We start from the raw sequence: 26,001 nt of genomic DNA on the forward strand, positions 1-26,001 counted from the left end.
TTAGCAACTTGGGCGTAAAGGAGATGTAAGGACGTGAATAAAAAGGCGTTTCCATGGGCTACTTCCCCTTTCTAAAGGCACCGTCTGTCCTCCAGCAACTGAGCCTTGAAACAAAACAAAACAGGAATCAAACTGCTCCTGGTTTTGATCCTTGCACAACCAAAACCTCATGTATATTGGGATGCAAGTCCAGCACTAAACACACAAAAATATCCACTGATTCAGATTTGTTGGTAATATATACTGGGCATCTAACGCGGTGTTTGTTTTACATCCCTGGAAGTTACATCAAAGTTAGGTCCTGCTCAGTAGAGGTCATTCCTGCTACAGAAATGCATAACAAAGGGGGATTTCAATGTGCACTTGTAATATTTTTGCCAGTCTTTGCCCTCTTTTGTTTAGTGGTGACAGAGTATACAGCAACTAAACAGGTCATATTAACATACCAAATATAAAACACACCTTTTCCTTCGGTTTTCTGGTAAGAATCCTTAGTTTCTGGAAAACAACCCTGTTCTACTCAAGTCACCAGATCCACGCCAGCTAACAAAGAGGGCCAAGCAAGTCCAAATCAAATACAGACCACCAGGTTTTATTATTGAAAATAGGAGAGGATTTCTGGCAGCTGTCAGGAAATTAATGTAGGATTAGCTGGCCCCTGACCTTTTATCACTGTTTGAATTTCCACCTTGGTATACACCTGGGAGAGGTGGTTGCTTCTCATAATGGGCAAATCTCTTAATTGTGCAAACAAGCGAAACAGGAAAGAAATCAGGAAAAAGTAAGTCTCTTACTGGGAGTGGGGAAGCAGACTCTAAGGCTGGATGTGGACACATCTCGTACTGGCGTAAGGTGGTGTGTTTTCTCCAAAATATACTTCACAGCAGCCTTTCATGGTCTCTGTATTTAGTTGGCACTTATTTTTACTACCTGTGTTAATGAGTAATTGGAGCCTCAACCTCCCCAGGCCTGGAACTGGCCCTCTTGACAGAAAAGTATATGAGCTCAGACACCTCTTGTGTGTATTTCAGTCCTGAGGCCCCAATAAAGACAGACCATGGGGGTAAAGGGAAGCTACCTTTTGGGTGGATGTGAGCCAGAAACTCCAAGTCTACACGCAGGGTCACGCACAATCTTGGGGTGTCCTGCTCCAAGCCTGGTTAGTGTTTAATTCCAAGAACAAATAGAAAAAGGCATCAGATTAGGAATTTTCTTATACACCTTTCAATGAGACCGCATTCCAACAAATACTGTTTTGCTATGGAAAGCTTAAACTATGATGTTGAGTCATTACTAGTGTTTTGGGTTTGATCCATGTAAAAAAAAAAAAACAACAAAGAATGAGGACTGAGTTGTTTTTACAGTCATGAATGGCTTCACATTGTGTGAGGGCTGCAGAAATGAGAGCTGTTAGAGGCTGCCCGGCACCTCTCAGCCCAAAGTAATGTACATCAGCTGGTTTCCAACCTATAGAGCAGACAAAAGTAACGTGACCCAGACACGCTAAAAGAAGAGGTATGCACAAAAAAAAAGCAGGGTGCAGTTCAGTAGCATCTGCCTCCTACCCTGTTCAAAAACACAAAAGGCCAGTGACCAGTCATTGTAAAGCAAGGCCAGAGCTCCCCTTGGAAACATCAGCTTTGTTTTGAGTCAACATGCACCAGGCAATTCACACCGACTGCCCTTGAGTGGGCAGGGCTGCTCCGGAGATGGCTGAAGGCTGGAAATAATCAGGAACTGCAATTGTCAGGGTTGTTTTTTGTGCTGGACAAGTAACAGCCCGGACCTGGGAGCCCTCACAATCTTGTTCTCTTCATTTCAGCTGCTTTAGCAAAATTCCTTTGACCCTCCTCATCCAGCTGCTCACTGGCCTTGCTCTTCAGAGAAGCAAGCCCAGCCTGGGTCCAGAGATCCCAAAACCCAACAGCAAACCACAGCCTTGCTCTCTGCCTGCCACCCCCAGCTGCCAAATGAAGCGTGTTTGCAATGACCCACCAGTTTCAGCATTTTGCTGAATTGCAGCCTAAAACCAGCGTCCTAAACCTCACGGTGAGAGCCTGGCGCCCGTAGAGATGCAAGGCTGAAGAAGCCCGCTTCCTCCCTCCTGGTGACTTGATTTTCAGCAGGAGATCGGGAGCAAAGCTGCCTAGTAATAGCACTTGGGAATGGGGCCAGGCTTCCCTCTGACATGAGCAGGGAGTCCCCCACTGGACCATCTTCTTTTAGCACACAACCCTCCCCCCAAAATAAAAGTCTGCTGTAATGACAGCACGCTCTCTGTAAGAGGCTGTTGACAAAAACTGGGCCTTTATTCCAACACTGAAAGGAGAAGTGAGTCAAGAGAGCCCTTAATCTTGTTAAGAGCTCGGAGGACTCCGAAATATTAATTGGCCTGTCTAGACCAGCTCCATGTCTGGACGCTGTCATTGCAGCCTCTCTTGCAAATGTTGAAATTAGAGTGTGGGACTACACAAAAGAACTTTGAATTTCCTCTCTTTATGTTGCATCACCCTATTTCCTGCCTGCAGCCTTTTTTTCTTTCAGTTCTTGACAAAAAAGAGAAAACTTTAGCATTTCTATCAGTTTCTGTATTGCTAAGTTTCTGTCCTTGGGGAAGCTGCTGGGAAATAGCTAGGGCTGTGATTGCATTAGAAGGAAAATGCATAAATACGATGCAAAAGCATGAGCCTAGGACAGAGGGAGCTCGTCCAGCACAGCTGCCATGCTGGCGTTGTGCAACACAAACGCGAGTGAAGGGCCCTGCTGAGCTCCACGGCAAGGTTCCAGTTTACAACACGAATTTCGGTCAAATCTGAAGAAAATCTCCAAATCTTAAAGCAGTTGTGACTGAGACAGGGTGTCCCCCAGGCCACAGTCAGGGGGGACTCTTTTTGGAGAAGAGGATGCCTCATCTATCCCTGTGGACTGGTGGGTGGCAGGTGCAGTGCTGCAACACTGCCACGAAAAGCCAGGGTTTATCAGAAAGCAGATGACCAAGCTGAAACCCACCAGCCCATGTGGACTCCCCAGGCACCCCCCCTGCAGAAACCCCCACTGCACCAACACCATCCACCGACACCAAATGTGGGGTGGCCATGGAAGAAGTCGATGCATATCCTTGCAGCAGGGTACACAGCCCCAGGAAGAGGTGTCCAGCCCATTTTTCTCTGGTAGCAGTAGCATTGCCCTCATCCAGAAGCATTTCTTGTCAGGTCAGGGGTGTCCAAAGGCTGTTAATGAGTGTCACACTTCTCAGAAGCTTCTCATAAGTCATTCTGGTGTTGCCAGGAGAAGAAATTGCATGGTAATAAAACAGAATTGTTTGGTTCCTGTTAATTAGCCAGAAAGCTCGTAAACATTAACTACCCATGAGAATCATGTGATGCATACAGATGTTCAGGTCCCATTCTCAGCTGAATGTTTTTTTTTTTTCATTTGGAGGTTTCTGGAGGTGGGCTGTCTCATGCATCGTCTAGGACATGACAGCATGCATGGGAGGGGGTTAAATGGGAAGGAAAAGCAGCAGCTACACCCCTCTGCATTGTTAATCGCTGTCACATGCTTTGCCCTGCAGCAGGTCAGGGAGTTGGTATGACAGCACTGGCCGCGGCAGTGTTCACCTTTCCAACAGCGCAGAAAATGAAGGGAAGGTCCACATGTCCCCCTGCACCCTCACTGGGTGCGTGACCACAGCTTGACTGAGAGGCCCATGGTCTGCAAGCAGCACGGCCAAGTAACTTGAAAGCCTCCATCAGTCAGAGGCTGGGGTTCAGCCTGATTATAGAGAGGGTGGAGAATGACCCAGTGCTCCTGTTTTGATTAGGCACTGCCGTTAACTATTGAGGGTCCCAGCAGAGAACAATGGCCTGGCCTACAGGGCTCCACATCTGGTGGGGAAAGCCAAGGCTTTGTCTTCTTCTCATGCCCTCCAGGCTGCTGAGGAGGAGGCTCCCTCTCCTCCTCTGCACTGATAGACAAGACACCTAGTGCCAACAGATGCCTGAAACCCACTGCTGGCATTTGCATGACATATGACCAGGCGTACACTTGGGTACCATCTCCCAGTGGTCACCCTGGTCATATGCATGGACCCACAAGCCCCACATATACATTGGCCAGGCAGCTGTGAAAACCTTAGAAAGTAGATGACACCTGCCACCAGTGTGGATGTGACACCATTTACAGCGTCTCTTCTGCCCAGATTTAGCAGTGGCTTGAGATGGATAAGTCAGACTAGGGGGGAGGCTCCTCCATCTTAGGGTTCTGGCTGTGTGGTTCCTCAAGCCTTCCTGTCATTGCATGAATCACAGCCACCTCCACGCATGTGGAAGAGGCAAGTGAGCAAATGCATGTCTCATGAGGCAGCCAGCTAGTGTTGTTTGTTCCTGCCTGCTTCAGGGCATCTCAGCACAAGACAAGGCCTCAACTTGTTTTGATCTGGCTAGCGATTTTGGTTGCTCTGTTTTTCAAATGCATTATTACAGGTACCTTCAACGGGCCTAAGTTTTTCCAGGATGTGGTGACCATCTTCCCACCTATCCCTGCACTCTAAAACTGGTCGCAGTTGGATACTGCATAATTTGCACATCCAAAAATACAACTGCTTTGAAAACTGTCAGCTGGAGCACTCCTGCAGTGTAAACACAGGCTCTTCAGCATCACCTGTTCAGGTACAGAAACACAATTGCCTGTGTACTTTCGGAAATTGGAGCTTGTGCACATCTCCCTTCAGTGAGGATTACATTCCTGTTAATGACCCCTTAGGAAATCACAGGCTATATGTTTTTTAAACTTAGCTCCATACCCACACACAACCATCCCCTGACCCAAGCCAGCATCAAGAGAAGGAGTGCTCTCATTTTTGGGTAAGAAAATGAGACACTGACTTTTTCTGGACCGCAGAAGCAACAATACACCTGCATTTTGAGAGTCTCACCAACCTCCCAGCCTAGGGACAGACATGGGTGCAAGGGCAGAAAGCAGTGCTGAGGCAATGCTGTTGTGCTCTAAGGTCCACCTTGCAGGAGGGATGTGATGCCACCCCAGGAATAAGGCAATATGGAGGCCCTCAGACATCCTGGGATGGAGGCCCAAAGCCAGCTTGTCCCTCTCTTTACATCATTTTTCCTCCACTCTGCTGCCGGTCCCTCACTGCTACAATCTCCCCAGACACCAGGTCAGCCCATTGCAGGGTCCCAACTGGAGCGTGAATGAGCTGGATCATGGAGATCCTAAGAAAGATACCACACTTGACCTTCTGAAGCTACTGAGGATGACCCAACGCCCAGCATACGTTCTGTTTTGGGGGACTGCTCTTTCCCACAGAGAGCACCATAGTGGTCCTCTCAGCTTAGGGACCCTGGGGCTGTATTCGTCTCTGCAGTGGCCCAGCGCCTGCGCAGTGCTGGAGGGGCAGACACCCTCCTGATAAGGCCCTGGACAACTCTCTCGCCTCAGCGTACAAACCACACCACAAATTTTTAAATCAGCCCTGACAAATGTATCACTGCTGAAGGTCAAAGTCTCCAGTTGTCTCTGTGGCTTATGCAGAAGAAATGCCTGGCGGTCCAACATCTGGGTCCCTCAGCTCGCAGGTTGTGCAGGTAGGTGGAGGTGTGTGAACCAGATTCAGAACTACACAGAAGTGCAATTTTACTTCCAGACAAAGAGAAACAGCACATGGTGAGGAGAAGGGAAAAAATCCCAGGAGAGGTCAGGAATGAAGAAAAAAGCAAGGCCGGTGAGGGGGAGAAGCTTGAAGAGAGAGAAAGAGAAACAAAGCAGAACAGCATTACGAGGTACTCAAAAGCGAAGTTTGTCATTGTCACTGGTTTGTAATTTGAATGTGATGCAAAGCGAAATGAAGAACTGAACCTCCGTTTTCCCCCTGCCATTTCTCACACACGGCTTCCCGCACACAGCACAGCATGCTCTGCTGCAGCAGGCTGCCAAAAGGCATTACACCAGTAAGCGTTCACCCAGGAGATCCGACCTGGGCTTGATGTGAGGACATCTGAATGGTCGCAGTCAGAGCAAACACTTAGTGAAACCACTGCAGCCCGCCTCTGGAGCATATGGAATTTTTTTTTGTCTGTTACCAAGCTTTTAGAAGGCAGCTAAGCATAATTACAGCCTGCAACTTCTCTATATTGCTTTAAAAAGCAGCCGGGCGTGACATTGATCCTGCGCACTGCTTTTAACACAGATGAGAGTGTTACTTCATTGATGACACACCAAGCCAGTGTATTTCATTCACAGAACTTCCATTTAAGATGAAGAAAATCAGGAGGACTCAGCAGACTGTGCTGCTGAATGCCGAGCGGGATGTGCTAGTCCTTGGGTGGGCCCTGTTGATTTCCTAGGAGCCTCTGATGAACAGGGTCCTACCAAGAACACAGAGAGCAGCCTACATGCATGAGTCATCTCTGGGTGCTCATCTTATTTCAGACAAACTCTGAATGACAGCACTGGACTGATTCCCTGGTGTATTGGGTTTGCATGGACAGGTTTTGGTAGCAGGGGGGCTACAGGGGTGGTTTCTGTGAGAAGCCGATAGAAGCTTCCCCCATGCCTGACAGAGCCAATGCCAGCCGGCTCCCAGATGGACCCGCTGCTGGCCAAGGCTGAGCCCACCAGCAATACTGGTAGCACCTCTGGGATAATGTAGTTAAGAAGGGGGGAAAAACAGCTGCACAACAGCAACTGCAGCCAGAGAGAGGAGTGAGAATATGTGAGAGAAACAACTCTGCAGACACCAAGGTCAGTGGAGAAGGAGAGGGAGAAGGTGCTTAAGGCACCAGAGCAGAGATTCCCCTGCAGCCCATGGTGAAGACCGTGGTGAGGTAGGCTGTCCCCCTGCAGCCCATGGGGGTCCATGGTGGAGCAGATATCCACCTGCAGAACGTGGAGGACCCCACACCAGAGCAGGTGGATGCCCAAAGGAGACTGTGATCCTGTGGAGAGCCCACGCTGGAGCAGGCTCCTGGCAGGACCTAGGGGCCCCTGGAAACAGAAGCCCACACTGGAGAAGGTTTGCTGTCAGGACTTGTGACCCCATGGGGGGATCCATGCTAGAGCACTCTATTCCTGGAGGACTGCACCCTCTGGAAAGGACCCACTCTGGAGCAGTTCATGAAGTACCACGGGAAGGACTCATGTTGGAGAAGTTCCTGGAGGACTGTCTCCTGTGGGAGAGACCCCACGCTGGACCAGGGGAAGGGTGTGAGGAGTCCTCCCCCTGAGGAGGAAAGGGTGGCAGAGACAACGTGTGAGGAACTGACCACAGTCTCCATTCCCCGTACCCCTGTGCCATTCAGGGGGAGGAGGCAGAGAAATGGGGAGTGCAGTCGAGCCCAGGAAGAGGGGAGGAGTGGGAGGAAGGTGTTTTAAGGTTTGTTCCTATTTGTCATTATCCTACACTGACTTTTGACTGGCAATAAATTAAATCAAGTTCCACAAGCTGAGGCTGGTTTGCCCGTGACAGTAATTTCTGAGTGATCTCCCTGTCCTTCTCTTGACCCATGAGCCTTTCATCCTGTTTTCTCTCCCCTGTCCAGCGGAGGAGGGGAGTGATAGAGCAGCTTGGTGGGCACCCAGCAGCCAGCCAAGGTCAACCCACTACACCTGGAAGCAAAATGCATGCCAGCCTGCTTTTGTCCTCCATGCAGACACCACAGACGCACTTATTCCTTGCAGCTTGCTTCCTCAAAGACATTTCCGCATATGCGCCAACAACTTGTCCTGACATGACAGCATTTGCCTATGATCAGGGAAAACCAGCACATATTCTCCCCCAGACAAAAAGCTGTGACAATGCAAATCTCCCCCAAAAGACAAAACTCTCTCATTGTCTCCTGTCCAGGGGTCTCTTGGTGCAGCCCTGACCTCCCACTTTGCAGGCACCCAGTGCAAGTATAGTAACTGCAAAGTGCAAAATTTCAGTTTCATGCTTTGGCCAGGCCTTGAACGTCTCTTTTCCTCTTTGGCACTGCTGCCCTCCAGCATGAGCATCTTGCAATACTGTTGGGTGTTTAGCCTCCTGCCCCGCAAAGGGTCTTGTTCCCATGTTGAGTGGGGGAAATGGGGTGCAGACAGATCCAGCAGCACCCCCTAGGAAAAATGCAGGGTCCCCTAGGAAAAACACAGGTGTGCTTGCCCCAGCCTGCCCTGCTCCCTGAGGAAGGATGGAGGCTGTGAGCATGGAGAAGGTGACTGAAAATCTCAGTCTGAGTTTGAGATACTTAAGGCAATTACAAAATAAGTGTAAGTCTCTCAGCTCAAGACCTGAAGTGCCTTTATGCCAGAGAGCACAGATGAGCATTCCCGTGTTTGCAGACATTGTGCTAGTGGTACCTTCTTCTCTGGAGACCCAGAGCATGCCATAAACCCAGATGAGCTCACAAAAGGTTTCTTTCAAAAGAAAGGAACAGGTTCCTTCTAATACAAGGCCCAAAAGTACCATTTTCTTCAGCTATTGAGTGTTTTGATATTCCTTTCTCCAAAGAACTTACTAAAAATGGAGCAATAATGAATGGGATGGGGGTAACATGCACTTTTTCTTGGCTGTCAGGAGGAAGTGCTTGGTTGACCAATATTGCCCCTTGGTAAGGAGAGATGAACTGTGGCCAAGATCGTTGTTCTCCTAATTTTTCCCTCAGCTTCCCATCTCATCTTTTAACCAGACGTGCTACACCAAGCATTGAAAAGACTCAGGGTAATTACATTGGTAGTCCATCCACTTGGGAGAGAGAAGCATGTTTGCTCCATGACTTATGCTGGCACAACACCAAGCACACCTATCTAGTTATTAAATATTTATTGCACCTTTAACAGGTCAGTTACAAAAGCAAAATCTTCCAGAAGAGCAGGCTGGAAAGAAAGGGAAAGTACAATTAAAGGCTGGTGCTTTGTTGCAGTGTCAGGGCCAGGTGCAACACTCCTAATTTCCATTGTAAGGAAGCAGCAAATAACCTGGCCTTCCTATGATAAAATCTGATGCAGCTGTGACTGGACTTGTTGCCTCTAGCAGCTTCCTCATTTCTGCAACTCTCCACACCATTGCTTAATGCTGGACATGACTGACCATCTGTGCCACGGCTGTCTTAATGTATTCCCTATAGCTGCCCCTTTTACTGCATCACACATTTGAGTGGTTGGTTGACTTAATAGCAGTTTTGGGAGACAGAAGTTTGTCTTAGATATGCTCACAGGAGCTTGGAGGGGTGAACTTGTTAGAAGTTAGCACAAGGTGCTGGATCTGGGTCCCTGCTCTCTTTTTGTTTGTTCTTCCTCTTTTTTTCCCCTTATTTTCAGGTTTCCTCGCTCACCAGCCCATGCCTATGGGAAAATGGAACGTAAGTGACTACTGTGTGTCTGAGCCCAAAGCCTGCAAGAGGTGGCTTTCTGTTGGTGAATGCTTTGCAATGCCGCCCTCAGGATGTCCGGCTGCAGACCCCCAGCCCACCGTGGGTCTCACCACTCGACAGTGTTTCCTCCAGCCACCAACACATGCTGACTTGCAAAGCAGAAAAGACGAAAGCGAGCCCTGGAAAGAAGATCTATGTCTCCAAAGCCCAGCAGATTTGCTTGCCCTTGGCTGATGACAGGGAAATGCATCTGGAAAGCCGCTGGCAGAGGCTGCAGGAGCATTACACTGGGACCACAGGCCACGGCTCTGGCTCATTCATCCAGATGGACACCATGATTTAAGCTCTACTTAACTGCTCATCCTACCATGAACCGCTGCTTCCCACCTTTCCCGGCAGCTCAGAAAGAACTGAAAATGTAATTTGTTCAACCTTCCAAACCTCCTGCAGGCCTGACCCTGAGTGCACCAAGATTCACCGCCAGCTCCAGGCAAAGTCCACCCCCATTGCCGGTGCATGTTGCTCTCACCTAACAGGTGACAGAGATCAGCACAAGCAGAGTTTTAAAAAAAACACAAACAGGTACCTTCTGCCACAGGAGCTTTAAAGAGGTCAAATTTTCATTGAATTCCCTCCTGGATGTTTGTGAGAGTCATGGGGTGCATGGCGTCTACAAAAATACAGCCCTTTTTACTGGCCTACATCTAAGTGTAGATGTACATCTACACTTACTTCTAAGTGTAGATGTACATCTACACTACACATACATCTAAGATTAATTCACTTGAGGGCACCTAAATTCAGACCTGCCAACTTTCTCTCCCACAGCCTTTCCACACATCAAAGGAGTGTAGCAGTTCATTCCTATCATGCATGGGTGGCATAAGCATTCATCAATGCCTCCAGAGCTTTTACAAGAGAAACTATCTAAGGACTGATTTTTGAAGACATCACTGCATTTCTACTCTTGTTGTTCCTCAAGCCACGTTCTCTGACTTTAAGGAGCAAGAAAAACCATGCTCCTGAAGGGCAAAGACATGTCTTTAAAAGTGCTTCCTGGTTCCCCTCTGTATTTGGCGAGAGCCATCTATTGGCTCACTGTCCTATCAAGTGACTTCTGGGTATGACATGGCATATAGCAATTCGCTGAAGCACAAAATTGTTTCAATTTCCAACTTACCCACAGTCAACTTGCTTATTTTTAACAGCCACATTCCCTCTCTGACCGATCAGGAGAGAGAAGTATGTTGCGTTTATGGCTGTGAGGAAGGTGGGTAGGCGCATGAGAAACAAAAGCCCCCACAGTCGAGAGCACACTACAGCACTGTTGAGCTAAACAAGGAGACACTCCATAGTTAAAAAAAAAAAAAAGACAGAAATAATAAGAAAACAGGGTGTGTTTTCTGGGTGTGTGCTGATTTTTTTCTCCCCAGACAGAGGACCCACATTCCTCTGTTTGACTTTGTTGTGTGCTGTCATGATAGTAACTAATATACTCTAAGAATCAAGTGCAGCTCACAAATTATATTCTTGTCCAGTTATTTTAGGCATTCATGCAACAATCCCACAGCAACATTTTTGGACTTCAACCTGCTGCATGCCTAAGCTTGTACTTAACTATAAGCATACCGGGAGGCAAATGGCCGCAGATGGGATCCGAGGACAGGCGGCATGTAGGCACCTCTTCTCGAAGTTCACAGCGGGTTATCCATCCACACGCATCTATAGAAAGCGGCACTAAGGAATTTATTATCTGGGTGGGTTGTTTCCTTCCTTTGCTTGCACTAGATTCTGCAAGAGTTGCGTGGCGCTGAGCAGTGGCATTTGGGAGCTGGGTTTTGAAGGTAGTCTGGGTTCCTCTATCGTTTTATCCTGCCCAGCAGCAGGTTTCAAAGCAACGTGCCTTGGCTGATAAGGCTTTCCTGCTTTCCCTCTCCTGAGCCAGCTGCAGAGGCTGCACCTCCTCAAAGCAGCACAGGGCGCATGCACTGTCTGCCACAGGGGCACATGGACACAAGGGCAGCGGGGACCAGCTGGAAGAAAAAGCCAAAGCCAGCAGGAGCTACCAAGCCCTCGTGGCACTGCTTCTCACCCACAGACATCCTAGCTCCTCTGGTGTTGCCACCAAAGAAAAAAGGGCATGGGACAGGTAGAGGAAGAAGCATGGAAAGCATCAGACGATGCTTTGTGTAGGAAAAACCAGGTTTGGGAATGGCTAGGCGGGAGGTGGCCCACCGTGGTGCACACAGAAGTTGCACACCCAAAAGCAGGGAGAAGAGCAAACAGGATGGCACCACGGTGTCAGAAAAAAGAGCCTAGTGCTCAAAAGAGCTGCTGCTGTAGTAAGCCACACACTTAATAAACTTCCAAAATAAAAACTGTCTTATTCTCAGTACAAATTTGCAACCTAAGAGATCTCCAACACAAATCTCATGGGGCAACCTTTGAGGCTGTGAGGGGTGTTATCAGCTTTTCAGTGTCCACCACAAAGCAAAGCAAGGTATCAGGGCACATCCTGTTGGGATGAGTTGGTACCTGTATCCAAAACAAACTGCCCTTTGTTGTTTTGTTTGTTTCTTTTTTTTTTTCTTAATGAAGAAGCAACTTTTTATCCAAGGCATCCATTAAGTCTTCCTCTGCTCCTTCCTTCCTCCACCTGTCCTCTGCTCAGTTGCATCCCAGGGTAAACCTTCCACAGGGCTGGCAACCCGGCTGCTAAAACCTGCAGAAATACCCTAGTCGTGACACAGCCAACACCAAGTATCACAAAAGCTAACATCACCTTTCCCGTGTCCGGCGCAGTGGGAGCTGGAGCGGTAACCCCATACTCCAAAATGAAGTCCTACCAGCCCAACAGAAGGAGAGGAGGGCTGCGACAGCCCCGTTTCGCACTCTAGGAAGGGCAGTAGGGTGGCAGTGTGCAGCAGAACGAAGGACCTCTCCAAATAAATGGAGATACAGGAAATAACGAGATAAATAAATGAGAGGAATGGAAATTTCCGTTTCCATGACAGCGTCCCCCTGGATGGGAAAGCTGAAAGGAGTTGCTTTCTCTGAGGACTGTTTCTGGTCCTGGATGACTCCCTCCAAGAGGGAAATACTGAAGATGCTCACAGGGTCTCTAAGCATCTAAATTAATTTTGGTGTTTACCACTGGGTAAACCGCATCAGCCACTGCTTCTGTGCTGCAGAAAGCCTGCGACCCACAGCGAAACAGAGCCGCCCTGCTGGCCTGGCCAGTGCTTTTGAGGGTGGGCGGGGGAGAAAATTAAAAAAAAAAAAAAAAAAAGTTAAAAGCGATTTATTCCTCCGATCCGGCCCTTTCCTGCCTCTCTGCAGCCATGCTCTCTCAGCGTTACGGGCAGCACCAGCCCTCCTCCTTCCCGTAATGCGGGTCCGGCCCGCCGGCGGGGATGGAGGAGGAGGAGGAGGAGGCGGAGGCGGGACACCGTGCGAGCTGGGGTGGGGGACGGCGCCGATACACTTCCTGCTCAGCGTTACACAGCACTTTTTCCACCGCCCAGCGGCTTTATGTTGTTTGCTGGGGTTCTTTTTGTAACTGTTGTCGCTCCTCCCAGGCAACCGGCGAGGAGGCCAGGCTCAGCCACCCACCCGCCCCGCGGAGGCCGCCACAGAGCTCCCGCCGCCGCGCTGAGGGGAGGCCGAGCCCGCGCTATGGGGCGGGACGGAGCGGTGGGGGGGAAGTGGAGTAACGGCTGTCGCGCATGCGGAGTGCGCGCGGCGCGGCGACGGCTATATAAGGAGGGCGCCGGGGCGGCGGCGGGAGAGCGCTGAGGCGGCTGGAGGCGGTGGAGTGGAGTAGGCTTGAACGCAGCGGACCGGAGCCGAGCAGAACGCAGGGACAAGGCCCTCGGCCGCCTTCTTGCCGTTTAGCCGCTGACCGCCAGCCGTCTCCCCGCCGACCTCCCTCCCCAACGCCGAGCCGCCGCCATGGTGAAGAGCGTGGGCAGCCTGGTGAGTCCGTTAGGCGGCCTTACCCCAGCCTGGCCGCCTAGGCGGCTCCGGCCTCCTCCGTGTTCTCGCCTCCGCCGTCCCCTTTCCCCGTGAGAGCGCGGGGGGAGACGGCGAGCTGAGCATCGCCTCCCCGAGGGGAGGGAGCGGGCCTGCTGGGCCGGCCGCAGCTCAGGCGAGCAGGTGCCCCCCCCCCCCCTTTGGCCGCCCTGGAGCCTGGTGAGACCTTGGTTCGCGGAGGCCGGCGGCTGAGAGCCCCTGTGCACCGGGGAGACGGTCCGGGCTGCCCGGGCAGGAGGAGCCTGCTTCACTGCTGCAGCGGGGAAAGGGGGAAACTGAAGGGAGGAGGCGCTTAGACTCCAGGGAGGGAACGAATAACTGTACGACCGAAGGTTTCAGATAGTCAGGATGAGAACGGAGGTGATGCAGTTTCATATTATGACACATTGTTGCTCATCTCCCTTTAAAATATTAAGGAAATGTTATGTTTCATTTATTAAGCTGATAACGGGGTACTGTGGTACCCTAATCTAGAAGTCCCGGTTTGCCTTACCTGCTGCTGGCATGCAGAGGACCAGGCAGCTCTCTTAGTAGAGACTGGCCTAAGTTCTGGTGTGATTATGGATAGGAGTTCATGGAAAACATGAATCCAGCTTTTCTGACTTGAAAGTAGTTCAGGTGCTGGAGCAGGTCCAGAGAGGGCCAACGAAGCTGGTGAGGGGTCTGGAGAATTAACTCGTACAAGGAGTGGCAGAAGGAGCTGGGGTTGTTTAACCTAGAGAAAAGGGGGCTGAAGGGAGACCTTATCGCTCACTACAACTGCCTGAAAGGAGGTTATAGCAAGGTGGGGGGGTCGGTCTCTTCTCCCGAGTAACAGGCAACAGGACAAGAGGAAAAGGCCTCAAGTTGTGCCAGGGGAGATTTAGAGAAGATATCAGGAAAAATTTTTACACTGAAGGGGTTATGAAGCATTGGAACAGGCTGCCCAGGGAAGTGGTTGAGGCACCATCCCTGGAGGAATTTAAAAGATGGGTAGACATAGTGCTTAGAGAAGTGGTTTAGTGGTGGTTTTTGTCAGAGTTAGGTTGATGGTTGGACTAGATGACCTGAAAGGTACCTTCCAACCTAGGCAGTTCTATGAATTACTGGAGCCTTTTCCTATACTTAAATAACAGGAGTTGCTGGTGTAATTAGTATTTCCCTTGTTACGGTGCTGTCTGACTTGTTCAGTACACTAAGGCAGCACCTCATTGTTTGTATGGTTCTGTGAATACAAACGTGTCTGTGGCTTTGTGATACAGAATAGTAATAAAGCCTAGACCAACAGATGGAGAATACTCTGCTGGTGATGAAATAGTATGTGGTCTTGTGCACAGCAGCTGACCTGATTGATGGACAACAATACAGTACTTGTTAGCTGTAACTTATGAACCCAAATCTCAAAAAATGTATTCTGTGCAAACTTAGTGAGCTCTTCATTTCAGGGAAAATACTCTTGGGCTAGTCTTGAATTCTGAATGTGAAATTTGGTTGAAGTGTCAGTTTGATCTGATTGTGAATGGCCTGTGAGTGATGCTGTATGGCATCCAACTTTGTCTTCTTTGTCTTCAGGTCAGCTCTGTGCTCTGCTATAGTCAGCTCACTGCGTAAGTGAAAAGCATGGCAGGCTTTCCCTGTTGGACCTCTTAAGACGTTAACATCTGACACATGAGCATACTAATTCTTGTGACCACAGCTTAAACATCTGTGAATGCAGAAAGCTCCTCAAAGTTAAGATGAATGAAATGCCTTGTCATTCAGGTCCTGGAGGTGGAACAGTGTGTGAGTTCAACCTGGAATTCCTATTCTGATTTGCGTCTCTCCCCCTTCCCCTTTTTCTGTTTATGGAGGGACAAAGTGGGCAAACTTTTTGAGTAAGAATTGAGCTTTTTGGTATAGGCTGGAACAGCTTAAAAATAGTCAATAAACATGGTTTTGGAGGAAAAGCCTGCTCTAACTTTAAGTGGATTATCCTCACAACTATGACCATAGATTAATAGTCTGCTGTAGTTAAAGCATGGTTTTGTTGTTCATCCATGGTGGATTCAGCAGTCCTGCTGACAACAGGATTTTAACACCAGCGTATTCAAGTACAGTGCAACGGGGATTTCTGGATTAGTTCTGTTTTTCAGTGAAGCAGATTTCTATTCTTTTCTGATACAAAGAGGAAAACCTCTTCTTTCAGTACCTGCAAAAGCTTCTGTGAGTGACATCTCTAAAGTAATGTGAGCATGACAGCTAGCTAGATTTGGCCCCTTTCCTAACACACCTCTTCAGAAACTGACCAGCTTCTGAAGAATGGCTATTTTCAGGGTGCTTTACTGGTCCCTCTCAAGTCCCCACTAGTGGACAGAAGGAGTAGTACTTCAGTTGGTTTCAATATGTGGTCTTGAGATGGGTGAGTCATGTAACTTTAACAGGGCTTGACTATGGGACATAATGCCTTTTATAGCAGAAGTTAATGGGGTATATAAACTGTTAAAAACCTGCCAAAGCTTCTGTCTTCACACTAGCCGCCCCTCTGTTGTTCGAGTCAAAGCAAATATTGAAAATTTGCAGCTTCAGATGCAGATGATAGTTTCAGAAGTGGAGTCTTCTAGGGAGTTCAGGCAGTTGAACCATTTGTCTGTTTATGCTAGTTTCTGTACTGAAAAAAAAAAAAAACAACCCAAAACCAAACAAACCGCTAAATTATGTAGTAACCATTGGCAGTCAGATGATGACTGGCTTATTCCAGGTTCAAGGGTGAGTTGATATGTGTTGGAAATCATGTTTACAACTAAAGGTCCACACCATCTGGCAGATTTGATTAAAGCTATCTGTTGCTGAGAGCAGTAGACTCCTTTCAGCACTGTTTGTGGTCAGTAGCCTCCATTTTGAGGTATTGCTTGATGCTAGGAATCCCTGCTGCACTAGAGGCTGTCGTTGCTATAGCCTTTTCACTTACTTGGCCCTTGGAAGCAGAGGCCTGGACCAGTGTATTTGTTGAATGCAGCATGCGCTTTTCTGCTGGAGGGTAATATAAGCAAAATGAGGTCTTGCATGTGCTCAGGGAGGTTGTGGTTAAATGTTCAAAAAATTTCCCCAAACCAGCAACCATCTGATGAGGTTTCCCCCAGTGATATTCTGCCTGAAGAAAATATTGGTTAACAAAGTTGTAAGATCCTCTAATAGAGTGACCAAATGGTCTTGTGGTGGGAGGTTCCTCTTCTGTTAGCAAAGATGATCTGTTTTTTATATGAAAGCTTGTAATTTCAGAGTTAACATGAAAGTCAACTGTGGAAGTCCATCGAACAGGTTGAGTAACTTGTTTTGCCCTTGCTACTGTCTTCCTTCCTCCAGGGAAATTAAGCTCGCTGGGAAAACTTTCAGGACTTCTCCCTAGTTCAGTATTTCTTAACTTGCAAGAGCAAGGACCTTTTGACCCTGCATCTCTTTTCACTCTCCCACAGCAATTCTAGCTGATACTAGAGATGACTTGCAAGGCAACATCTGATTGTAGTCAGGACTAGGTCTCCAGTGGTGCATGGTGTGTGACCAGCTGTAGGTATCATGCCCTTTACCCTCCCACTTTCCCTTTGTTTCTGCAATAGCAAACCTAAGGTGTGTGGTCATATGATGAGCACATCCCAGGGCTGGACTTTCTTTTGCAGAATACAGTAGTTATGCAGCTGGACTGAAGACTTAAGGGTAAGAAGACAAAGGCCGAACTGGCAGGTGCAGGAAGTGGAATTGGTAAAGAGCTGGTGATGTTACAGTGCAGAGGTGTGAGAAGCTATAACAAAAAGTAAGCTGTAGGATTTGAAGGTGGGGAGGAGTGAAGCTTGACTGACTAACCTGTGGTATAAGTAGTTGCAGGGAGCAGGTAGCATGGATTGCTGTGTACAGGGAAATTGAGCTTTGTTGGTGAGAATGGGGTACTTTTGGGGCTGGGGTGCAGGAATACAAACTATGTCGGTACGGGAGTAGGGGAATGTGGAGAGACAGGAAAACTTCCTGTTCCTGTCTCTTTCAGACTGAGAGTAGGTGGTGCGGAGTGTTAGCTACTGATCTTACAGCAGGGTAAGATCACTCAGAATATCCAAGATGCAAGGATGGAAGAACTCAACACATGGAGGCTGCATTTCTGAAAATAGCTACTTTGGGAGGGAAAATGTCTTATCCACAGGGAGATGTAATGCTGGGTATATTTGAAGTTACAGGAACTTACGAAGACTTTCATGTAGGTTTATACATAAGAATGTTGGTGCAGGGCCCTCTGCTTGCTTGTTAAATATACTCATGACCAGTTTGATTTTGCGTACTCTTGGCTTCTCACCTCTGTGGCTTTCTTTAATGGGGGGAATAGCTTACTAGAATCAAGTATCAACTTACTGTGACTGGTTGCAGAACATGGCACTAGTTAACGCCTGCACTGCGGAACCAACCACTGTGTACATGTGGCAGTAACCATATTGCTTTCAGTTAGCTGCTGCTGACAGAACTCTAATGCTCTGGTCTGTTGAGTTGGGGAGAGTAAAGCAGCTATCTTTCATGTGCATAATCTGAAATTAAGTTTATATTAACAGCTCTCCTAAAGCTTGCATTGCCATGAGTAAAGTTAAGGAATGTTCAAGTGGCTTGTACTTGCTTTGGAAAAGAAACTGTCAGGAAGTAGCTCTGTGCTAGGAGATACCTGTTTGCCTCTTGCTGGCATGCAAGTATTTGCTTTTTATGCCTTTCAATTCTGCTAAAATACTTTTTGACCAGAAAGCATGGTTAATGGGGTGTAAATTCAAAAAAAATGATAGGTGTGACTAAGTGCATCAAATGGACTTGAAGCTCTGAATAAGTATTGTGTGTTACTTCTGTAGTCTGTATGTGTGGCATCGCTTTGGCTAGTGATGTTACATGTCAGTTCACTTGGCAAAATAAGTAAAATAACTGTCCTATGAGCTTGCTTTAGAAAACGTGCTGTAGAGTAAATCACACAACATCACTTTTATGTTTGCCATTGATTGGAAAAGGCATCAGACTGCAGGAGTGTACAAAGGCTTGTGTCCTTTTCAAATTCTACAGAGGAAAGTCTGTCCCAGAAGAAAATTGAAGTCTTCTGCCAAGGCAGAAATGAGAAAATGGGTTATTAAAACCCATAAGGATCACATTCAGGGGGTAGCACTAAACAGAGCTACCAGATGAATTTCTAGCCTTTGTTTGCACAATTTTCAGTGAGTTGGGGTGACTGAGCATTGTGATCTTTTCTAATTGAAGTGTTGTAAGACACTGGCTGATGCTAGCACTGATGAAAGCAATTCATACTGAAGCACTTGCATGATGGTACAAATACCCCAGTTAAGTGAAATGTTTAAAGAGCTACCAAAATTGTTACTGTGTTAAGGCTGAGAGCAAACTAGCTTTGGGATTAGTCTGGATTGTTTTGGAAAGCATGAGAAAAATCACTCATGTGTTGAATTCTTTTTTTTTATAGTCTGAATTTGAGGCAGAACTGAAATCTGCTGGTGAGAAGCTTATAGTAGTTGATTTCTCTGCCACATGGTGTGGACCATGCAAAATGATCAAGCCCTTTTTCCACGTAAGTAGCCTTTCTGTTTTTATTGGCAACTGTATTAAAGTATATACAAATGTCTTTTGTTGCTTGATGATAACATGGAGGAAACTTCCTTTTGCCACATGTAACTGCCACCATTTTCTGGAAAAGGGAGAAATCACAGAAGTATCTACTTAAGAGACTATCAAGTTCAATATACTGACCTTTGATATAGCTGGGAGCTCAAATGCTCTTTAGCTTTTGATGTTCTAATGCTTACATGCGTCTTAGGTCTAGAGGCAATGCAACTTTAGGTCCCTAAAGTGGTGGGATATGGAGTGGAAACAATGCTTGTCCTTCTGCATACAGTTGTAATCATTCCAGCTGTGTTTAGGTGGCAGTGTTATCTCATGGTAAAGTACAAGATAGGCTGTAAGAGAAAGCCTTTCACCTATGTCTTGAGATATTTGAGTCGTCTTTATGGGTGCTATGTTTGAACAAGTTTCAACACACTCTTCCAGATATTGGACCAGAAAATAAAATTTTTGTTCTGGTCAGTAACATAGTTGCTTTGAGGTAACAAGGCTAGTTTCACTGGGGAGTGAGCTGCACCTGCCTTATGATTTACGTGATTGTGTCTTTTAAAAGAACGCTTTCCTGCAACACTAACTTCATAGTTTCTTATTTCATTCTAGAGCTTGTGTGAGAAGTATGGCGATGTGGTGTTCATCGAGATTGATGTGGATGATGCCCAGGTATGGTCCAGGCTAGTGCTGACAGAAGGCAGCTAATGAGTTCTACACAAGTGACAATGAAGAACTTTTTTTTTTATTATTTTATTTGTATGTCCTTGCAAATACTGAAACAAAATGAGAGATTACTTCAATTTTGAGAAGCATAGATAGGGGTTTAGCACTTACACTGGGAAGGATGAATTTTTAGAGGATTTGTACATGAACAGAACAAACTGCCTTGGTTATCTGCAGACTTGAAGCCCTATGGCATATGTTAGATGACTTGGAGCACTGAGCCCTTACTGTGTGAGGGAGTGTTAGTCTAAGGCCTTAGCTGCTTTGATGCAATCTTACCTAAAACTAATGGCTCACAACTGTCTGGTGGTCCGTCTAGTCTCCGCTGCTTTTCGCATTATGTCCTCTTTCATGTCTTAAGTGCACTAAAATGTCTGCTGTGTAGCAGTTCTAGCAATGTCAGATAGGTACTTGGACAATGTCCGGGTGAAACACAAGAGTTGATGTAGGGCTTTTGAGCCTTACAAATAGTCATCTGTTTGATGCAGAGGTCTGGTGTTTTTTTCCAAACACAGTACAGGTATCATAAATGGTTTTGCTATTGCATGAATTAAATGCTGAAGGGAGGATCTTTCAAGCTTCAGGGAGATGTTAAGACTGCACTGTTTTTGCTAGTGATGAGCTACCAGAAGTGCTTTTTCTTCATTTTGAGCAGTAATGACTTTGCCCTGTCACCTAAACAAAAGGCAGCTAGTGGATTCTAAATGTAACATCCTTCAGACATGCACAGCTGAAGACTGTTTTCTGTCCCTTCCAGGATGTGGCTACACACTGCGATGTGAAGTGCATGCCAACGTTCCAGTTCTACAAGAATGGAAAGAAGGTAGGCTCTGCTCTTTTGGAACTGGAGTAGGCAAGCTAAACACTTGAAAGAAGATGGGGAATGTCAGACTACATAGCCTTTTTTCTCTTGGAAATATGTCTGGGGCACCACTGGCATTAAGACACTCCTGAGAGCAAGCAAGTTCATCTTAGTGCTGCAGCAGATGTAACATGGACCATCAGTTAACTGGTGAAGCAAACCTTATTGTTCACAGGTGGTGAAGTGAGTTAGTGTTACAGGTCAGTCTTACAGGCAGAGCTTCATGAGAGGTTAGTGGGGTTAGATGTCTGTGTTAAGACTTCCATTTGCCTAGCACCCTGCTTACTACTGATCTTGGTTAGTAGTTGTTCTCTGGAAGCAGCTCATGTTCAAGCAGAAACATGACTACATATGCACATAGAATCCCACCCAAACAGAAGTCTCTAACATGGTTGAATGTACACACAGCTGAAACAACTGCTTGGGTGCTTTTACGTAGAGGCTGTGTAACCTGTGCACTGGAGGTCCTGTCCCCATCAGAGGACTGAACAGAGATCTTGTGCCTGCTCTGCCAAGAGGTGGATGATATGAGATGCAGACCATGCTCTCTGACGGCATAGTGGCCTGCCTGTGCAGGGTAGTTGTGAATGGTTATCTGCTGAAGCAAAGAATTGCTGAGCTAAATATGTTATTGTGGGCTTTTTAGTTTGTCAAGCTGGCTGAAGGTAGGCTTTTCTAAAGTAAAACAATACTGGTGTGGAAGCTTCATGTCTGAAGGCATTGGAATTGTGACTTGAAAAGTGAGTGTCAGGTGACCTTCAGTCCTGTTTAATATGTGGCCAAGTCATGAGTAATAATGAACCTTTAACAGTTTTCTCAGGGTAAACCTTCACAGCTTCATAATGTAACTGGAAGAATTGTGATTATGACATGACAGTGTGTGAATGTGTTATGCTTAACCCTGTTGTGTGGATTTTTGTTTTGGGTCACCCTGGCAGTTCTCTGGACACCTGAGTACTGAGTGAGCAATTTCATGGCCTGTAGTGCAGTCTTCTCTGTACCTTGCACCCCTGTAGGTACTGGAAGAGAGAGCCACTGGTTTTGAGACATGAATGTTGGCTTTGTCTTTCTGCTGTGTAAGTTGCAATGAGGACAGTTCTCACAGAAGCCAAGCTAAGGGACAGGTCATTTGGAGCAGTCCTTCCAGAATTTGATTGGTGAGGGTCCTGAGCCACCCAAGGGTAGCTTTGAGCTACCTCTGCTGTGCAGTGATCTCCAGAGTCTCTTCAAGACTGCATTGGAGTCTGACTTGATGTTTGTTCAGGGTCAGTTATCTTTTCCCTTGTAGAAGGTTCCAGCAGAGGTAGTCTGGAAGTGATTCTTGATAGACTCTTGTTTTTGAGTTGAGTGGGAGATGAGTAGATGAACATCTGTAGAATACTCCCTGTTTTGGGTATGAAAAAATTTTAGGTGTAGCAGAGTTGAATAGATGTATATGTGTCTTTATGTTATGAAGCACTGAATGCAATGGTTTTAAAAATCAATCTCTCTTTACAGGTGCAGGAGTTCTCGGGGGCCAATAAAGAGAAGCTGGAAGAGACCATTAAAAGTCTAGTCTAGTCTCCAGCCATGGAGACATTGAAGCATGACTGCTTCGGCTAAATTATAGCCTGCAACTTTTCTACTTCAAAAAAAAATCTAAGCAAGCTAGCTAGACCAAGGGGATATTTCCATCATTTAATCTATGTAAAAGAGTACAATAAAGTGCAAGTTCTTCACTTTTGGATATTGCCCTGTGTTTGAATGAAAATGTGAGGAATTTTGTGATGTCATCAAGGTGTTGGGTTTTTTTGTGTTAAAGAAGTACTGTCTGGATATAAAAGACTTTGTCAGCTGCTCCCTGATCTATTACTAGGGGTGGAAAATTGTGTTGCATTGGTAGCGCAGTTGCTTTAGAAGTCTGCTGCCACCTTACTCAGGTGGTAGTCACCAGGCTATAATCTGAATAGTGGCAGTCTGACTTGCAGATACAGAAGGGGAAGTTTAGGAGTGGTAGAGAAGAGGATGGTGACTCGGTGGGGTACGTTCTTTTTTTCATTCCTCTTTAGCTAAAGATTCTTTTAAAAACTGTTAAGCCTCAGTTTAGATTTCAAAACTAAGACTTGGCGTATCAGAACATAATACCAATCCTACATGGAAGTGTAAGGTTGGACTTGGAGCTGCTGCCTTTTTGCCTCCAGTTTTGCCTTGCCATTGGTGTACCTTCTGGTTCTATTAGTAGCAAAGTATTTTCAGTCTGTAAGTAGGGCTGCTTTTTTCCTGGGCAGTGATCTGGAACAAATTACTGAAGAGGTACAACTTTTAGTGCCTTAGGCCCAGGATAACTTAGACTTATGCATTCTTCTCCTCTTCATTTGATTGCACTATTGCATTCTTAGAACATAGTGGACACTTAACCTGGACTCTGCATTCCTCCAAACCTGCATTGGGTTGCCTAGATTAATGCTGACCTGCCGGTGTCTGTATATTGTTCAATGACTCTTCCCAGAGTTACCAAGGGGAACTGCTGTGTTTTGCCACCATATCAAAATGGCATTCTTGCTGGCTTGGGTGTTGTCCTGAGTAAGAATTCAGTAAATAATGAAGCAGGGCTGGAGCTAGCAGCAATGCCCAATGCGGTGGTTAGGGCTAGGTGAGCTGTGCTGTTCATCAAGTATCACTGGTGAAAAAGCGAGACTTCCTGCTACGTATGCAGACAATGTGGAATGAGTGAGCCTCTTGTCTTTGTGGTGGGGAGCTCATGTGTGACTCAGCCTTACACTCATTTCACAAGCATGCATGAATTTCCTGGCTTTTGAGGACTGGAGGCCCTCAACAGCTTGCTGTGTATGTTCCCTATTTGAAACAAGATTTTTCTAGTCCACAAAGTGACCACACCCTTTAGTTGAGAGTGAGGCATCAAGGATCCTCTTGGAGGTAGGATCTGGATTGTGATTATGCAAGGAGGAGGACATGCAAAATGCTTTCTGTGCAGCTCTGAGTATTTGAGGAGTGCAGCTGTGTGTTTAAAAATCTGTTCACACAGGTAAGTGGGTAACCACTACCCCCAGTGGTGCCATGGACAGACTTTTGGGGAGAAAATAAAAAGAAGCTGGAACAAGTACTGCACCATTAATATCACACCATCTGCAAACAAGCATTGCTTGTAAAAGCGGTTCCTGGGTGGCCTGCTTATTGCCTCTGGGCAGTAGCTGGGAGCAAGAAAGGCTTTCAAAATCCTGGTGAAAAGTCCAGATGAAGTGCAGTAGGAGCCCCTAAAATCCAGCTTTGTCCTTAAGAAATAAGGAAGCTACTAAGATGTGCTGCAACATATGAGTAACATACAGTATTTCTGCTGAAGGGTGACACCAGACCAGGTTGTTGCAGCAGGGGAAAGGTGCAGTTAATGGGAAATGCTGCTCCTGTGTTGAATTTGACTTAATGCCTTGTTTACTGCCATGATAAGATGCCACTCTGTAATAGCCTGGAAAGACCCCCGTGACAAAGAAGTGACTGTAAATTCAAGATAGGATTGGGAAGGATCAGAAGGCTGGAATAACTCTTGTGCTGAAACTGAGGTTGCAGAACAGTTCTCGCAAGTGCAGTGAGTCTTCAGCTGCCTGTGCTGCAGCGTCTTCCTGTTTTGAGAACTGGCATGTGGGCCTTATTTGGAAGGAGGTGTTCTCTAAGGCCTGGCTCTTTTGAGGATTATGCAGTGAGGATCTGCGTGTTAGGGAAATGTTCCCTGTAAAGGAACCACAAGCGTACCCTCTTCATGTGCATAGTTACGCCAGAATTTGAGTGTTTGAAGTTGGTCCTTTTCATTATGGGCGATAGAAAGCAAAGCCTAATGGTTATACCTAGCTGATGTAAGGAGTCTTGGTTCCTACAGAGACAGTGCCCCTGCTGGGAGGTGAGAACCCCAGTTCAGGATGGGAACTGGGCTGAGTCTTCTAACAGGCCTGAACATGGGGTGTCAGTCTTTAACAAAGCCTAGATGTAGCAAAGGTCTTGCCCTAAATGGAATGGGTACAAGTAGCCATGCTAAAACCCAGGCCGAGTGCCCTGTCACATGGGCAGTAAGTAATACCCTGGAGAACTTGGTATTTTTTTTTTTTTGCTTGTTTTTCATGAGGGGGAGTGAGACCAGAATTACCATATGCCAGACAGCAGTGCAGCAGAGTCAGTCTTTGATTGAACTCTGTGATCTGCTGTTTGCATGAACAGAGCTGATTGCTTTGATGCAGTGATCTGAACAGATGCCTTTAAAGGGAAGTGGTAGATAGCCACCTGACTTGAATGTTTGGAAGAACCTTGATGTATGTGGCAGAGAAGAAACAACATATAAATGTTTCTTCTTGGAGTAAGTGCTTTGGAGTAAGTGCTTTGGGAAGAAGTTCTCCTCCCCTCAGGTAATGACTGCAGTCTGTTTCATTTGGCTATGAAATGGCTGGGATCTGTGCCTTGACTGCTGTCAAACCAGTAGAGCAAGATGTTTTTGTCCGCAGCCTGTGACACAGCTTGCTTTCTTACAGTGGGCTGGCCAATGGGAAGAGCAGTACTTCCTTGCATACAGCAATTGGAACATGTGGCTGGAATGACTAAGCTTAATGAGAGGACCAACTTATCATGAAAGGGAGGGCCAAGAGGTGACTGTGAGTGGACAAGGGAACTGTGCTTGATTAGTTTGAAGTGACATAGTGACACTTCTTAACTCCATCCATGTGTTCTGGAACTGCCGTCATGCATGTGGAAGGATTCGCTTAACCACCTGCAGATCTCTTCCACATCTCTTGCAGCAGTCGGCTGAACTTCAGCTCCCGTTAACCATTTGCTCTTCATTCTTTCCTTGACCTGAATGAAGTCAGACTTGTATTGCCCCCTGAATGATTCCAGTAAGAGTATTTTAATTATTCTAACATTTTAATTCATACTGTTCATACATCAAAACTAGCTGGATGTAGCAAGGACTAAAAAACAACTTCAGTTGTTTTAGCGATGCCAACCAACTGGCATAGCAGCTCCACAGTGCTATGCTCTGAGATGTGCAACTTGCAGCCACCCAAGGAGTTGGTTGGAGGAACATGCTGGTGAAATCTTTGCTAGACCAACTTGTAGTGCTGGTCCCTGGCCCTGGGTGAGGGGTGGGAAGGACTGACTGGTGGGTTGGCCTTGGCTGGCTGCCAGGTGCCCACCAAGCCCCTCTGATTGCTCCCTTCCTCAGCTGGACAGAGCAGGGAAATGACAGAAAAGCTCGTGGCTGGACTTAAGGACAGGAGAAAGCACTCAGCAATCAACAGTTACAGGCAAAAGGGACTCACCTTGGGGAAATTTATTGCAATTAAACAGAGTAGGATAATCAGAACAAATCTACCTTCTCCCTTCTTACCAGGCTTAGTTTCACTCCTGACTCTTCCACCTCCTCACCCCTGAGTGGTGCAGGGTGAT

General features: G+C 46.9%; 1 protein-coding gene across 8 annotated transcripts in view; it reads left to right on the forward strand.

Moving 5' to 3' along the window:
- The first annotated feature begins 12,812 nt into the window (after positions 1 to 12,812).
- The window catches only part of LOC141735830 (thioredoxin), a 38,619-nt gene continuing 25,430 nt past the window's right edge, over positions 12,813 to 26,001 (forward strand). For 6 of the 8 annotated variants that reach the window (XM_074569131.1, XM_074569133.1, XM_074569135.1 and 3 more), the window contains exons 1-4: positions 13,107 to 13,340; positions 18,844 to 18,948; positions 19,599 to 19,658; positions 20,470 to 20,535. In XM_074569131.1, coding sequence (XP_074425232.1) covers positions 13,317 to 13,340; positions 18,844 to 18,948; positions 19,599 to 19,658; positions 20,470 to 20,535 — 255 coding nt within the window. In that variant the 5' untranslated portion in view covers positions 13,107 to 13,316. Of the gene's footprint in view, positions 13,341 to 18,843; positions 18,949 to 19,598; positions 19,659 to 20,469; positions 20,536 to 22,071; positions 22,293 to 26,001 lie in introns of those variants that run through there. The other 2 variants (XM_074569138.1, XM_074569134.1) reach the window with 2 other exon arrangements.

The sequence above is a fragment of the Larus michahellis genome, chromosome Z (assembly GCF_964199755.1).
Source record: "Larus michahellis chromosome Z, bLarMic1.1, whole genome shotgun sequence".
Lineage (NCBI taxonomy): Eukaryota > Metazoa > Chordata > Aves > Charadriiformes > Laridae > Larus > Larus michahellis.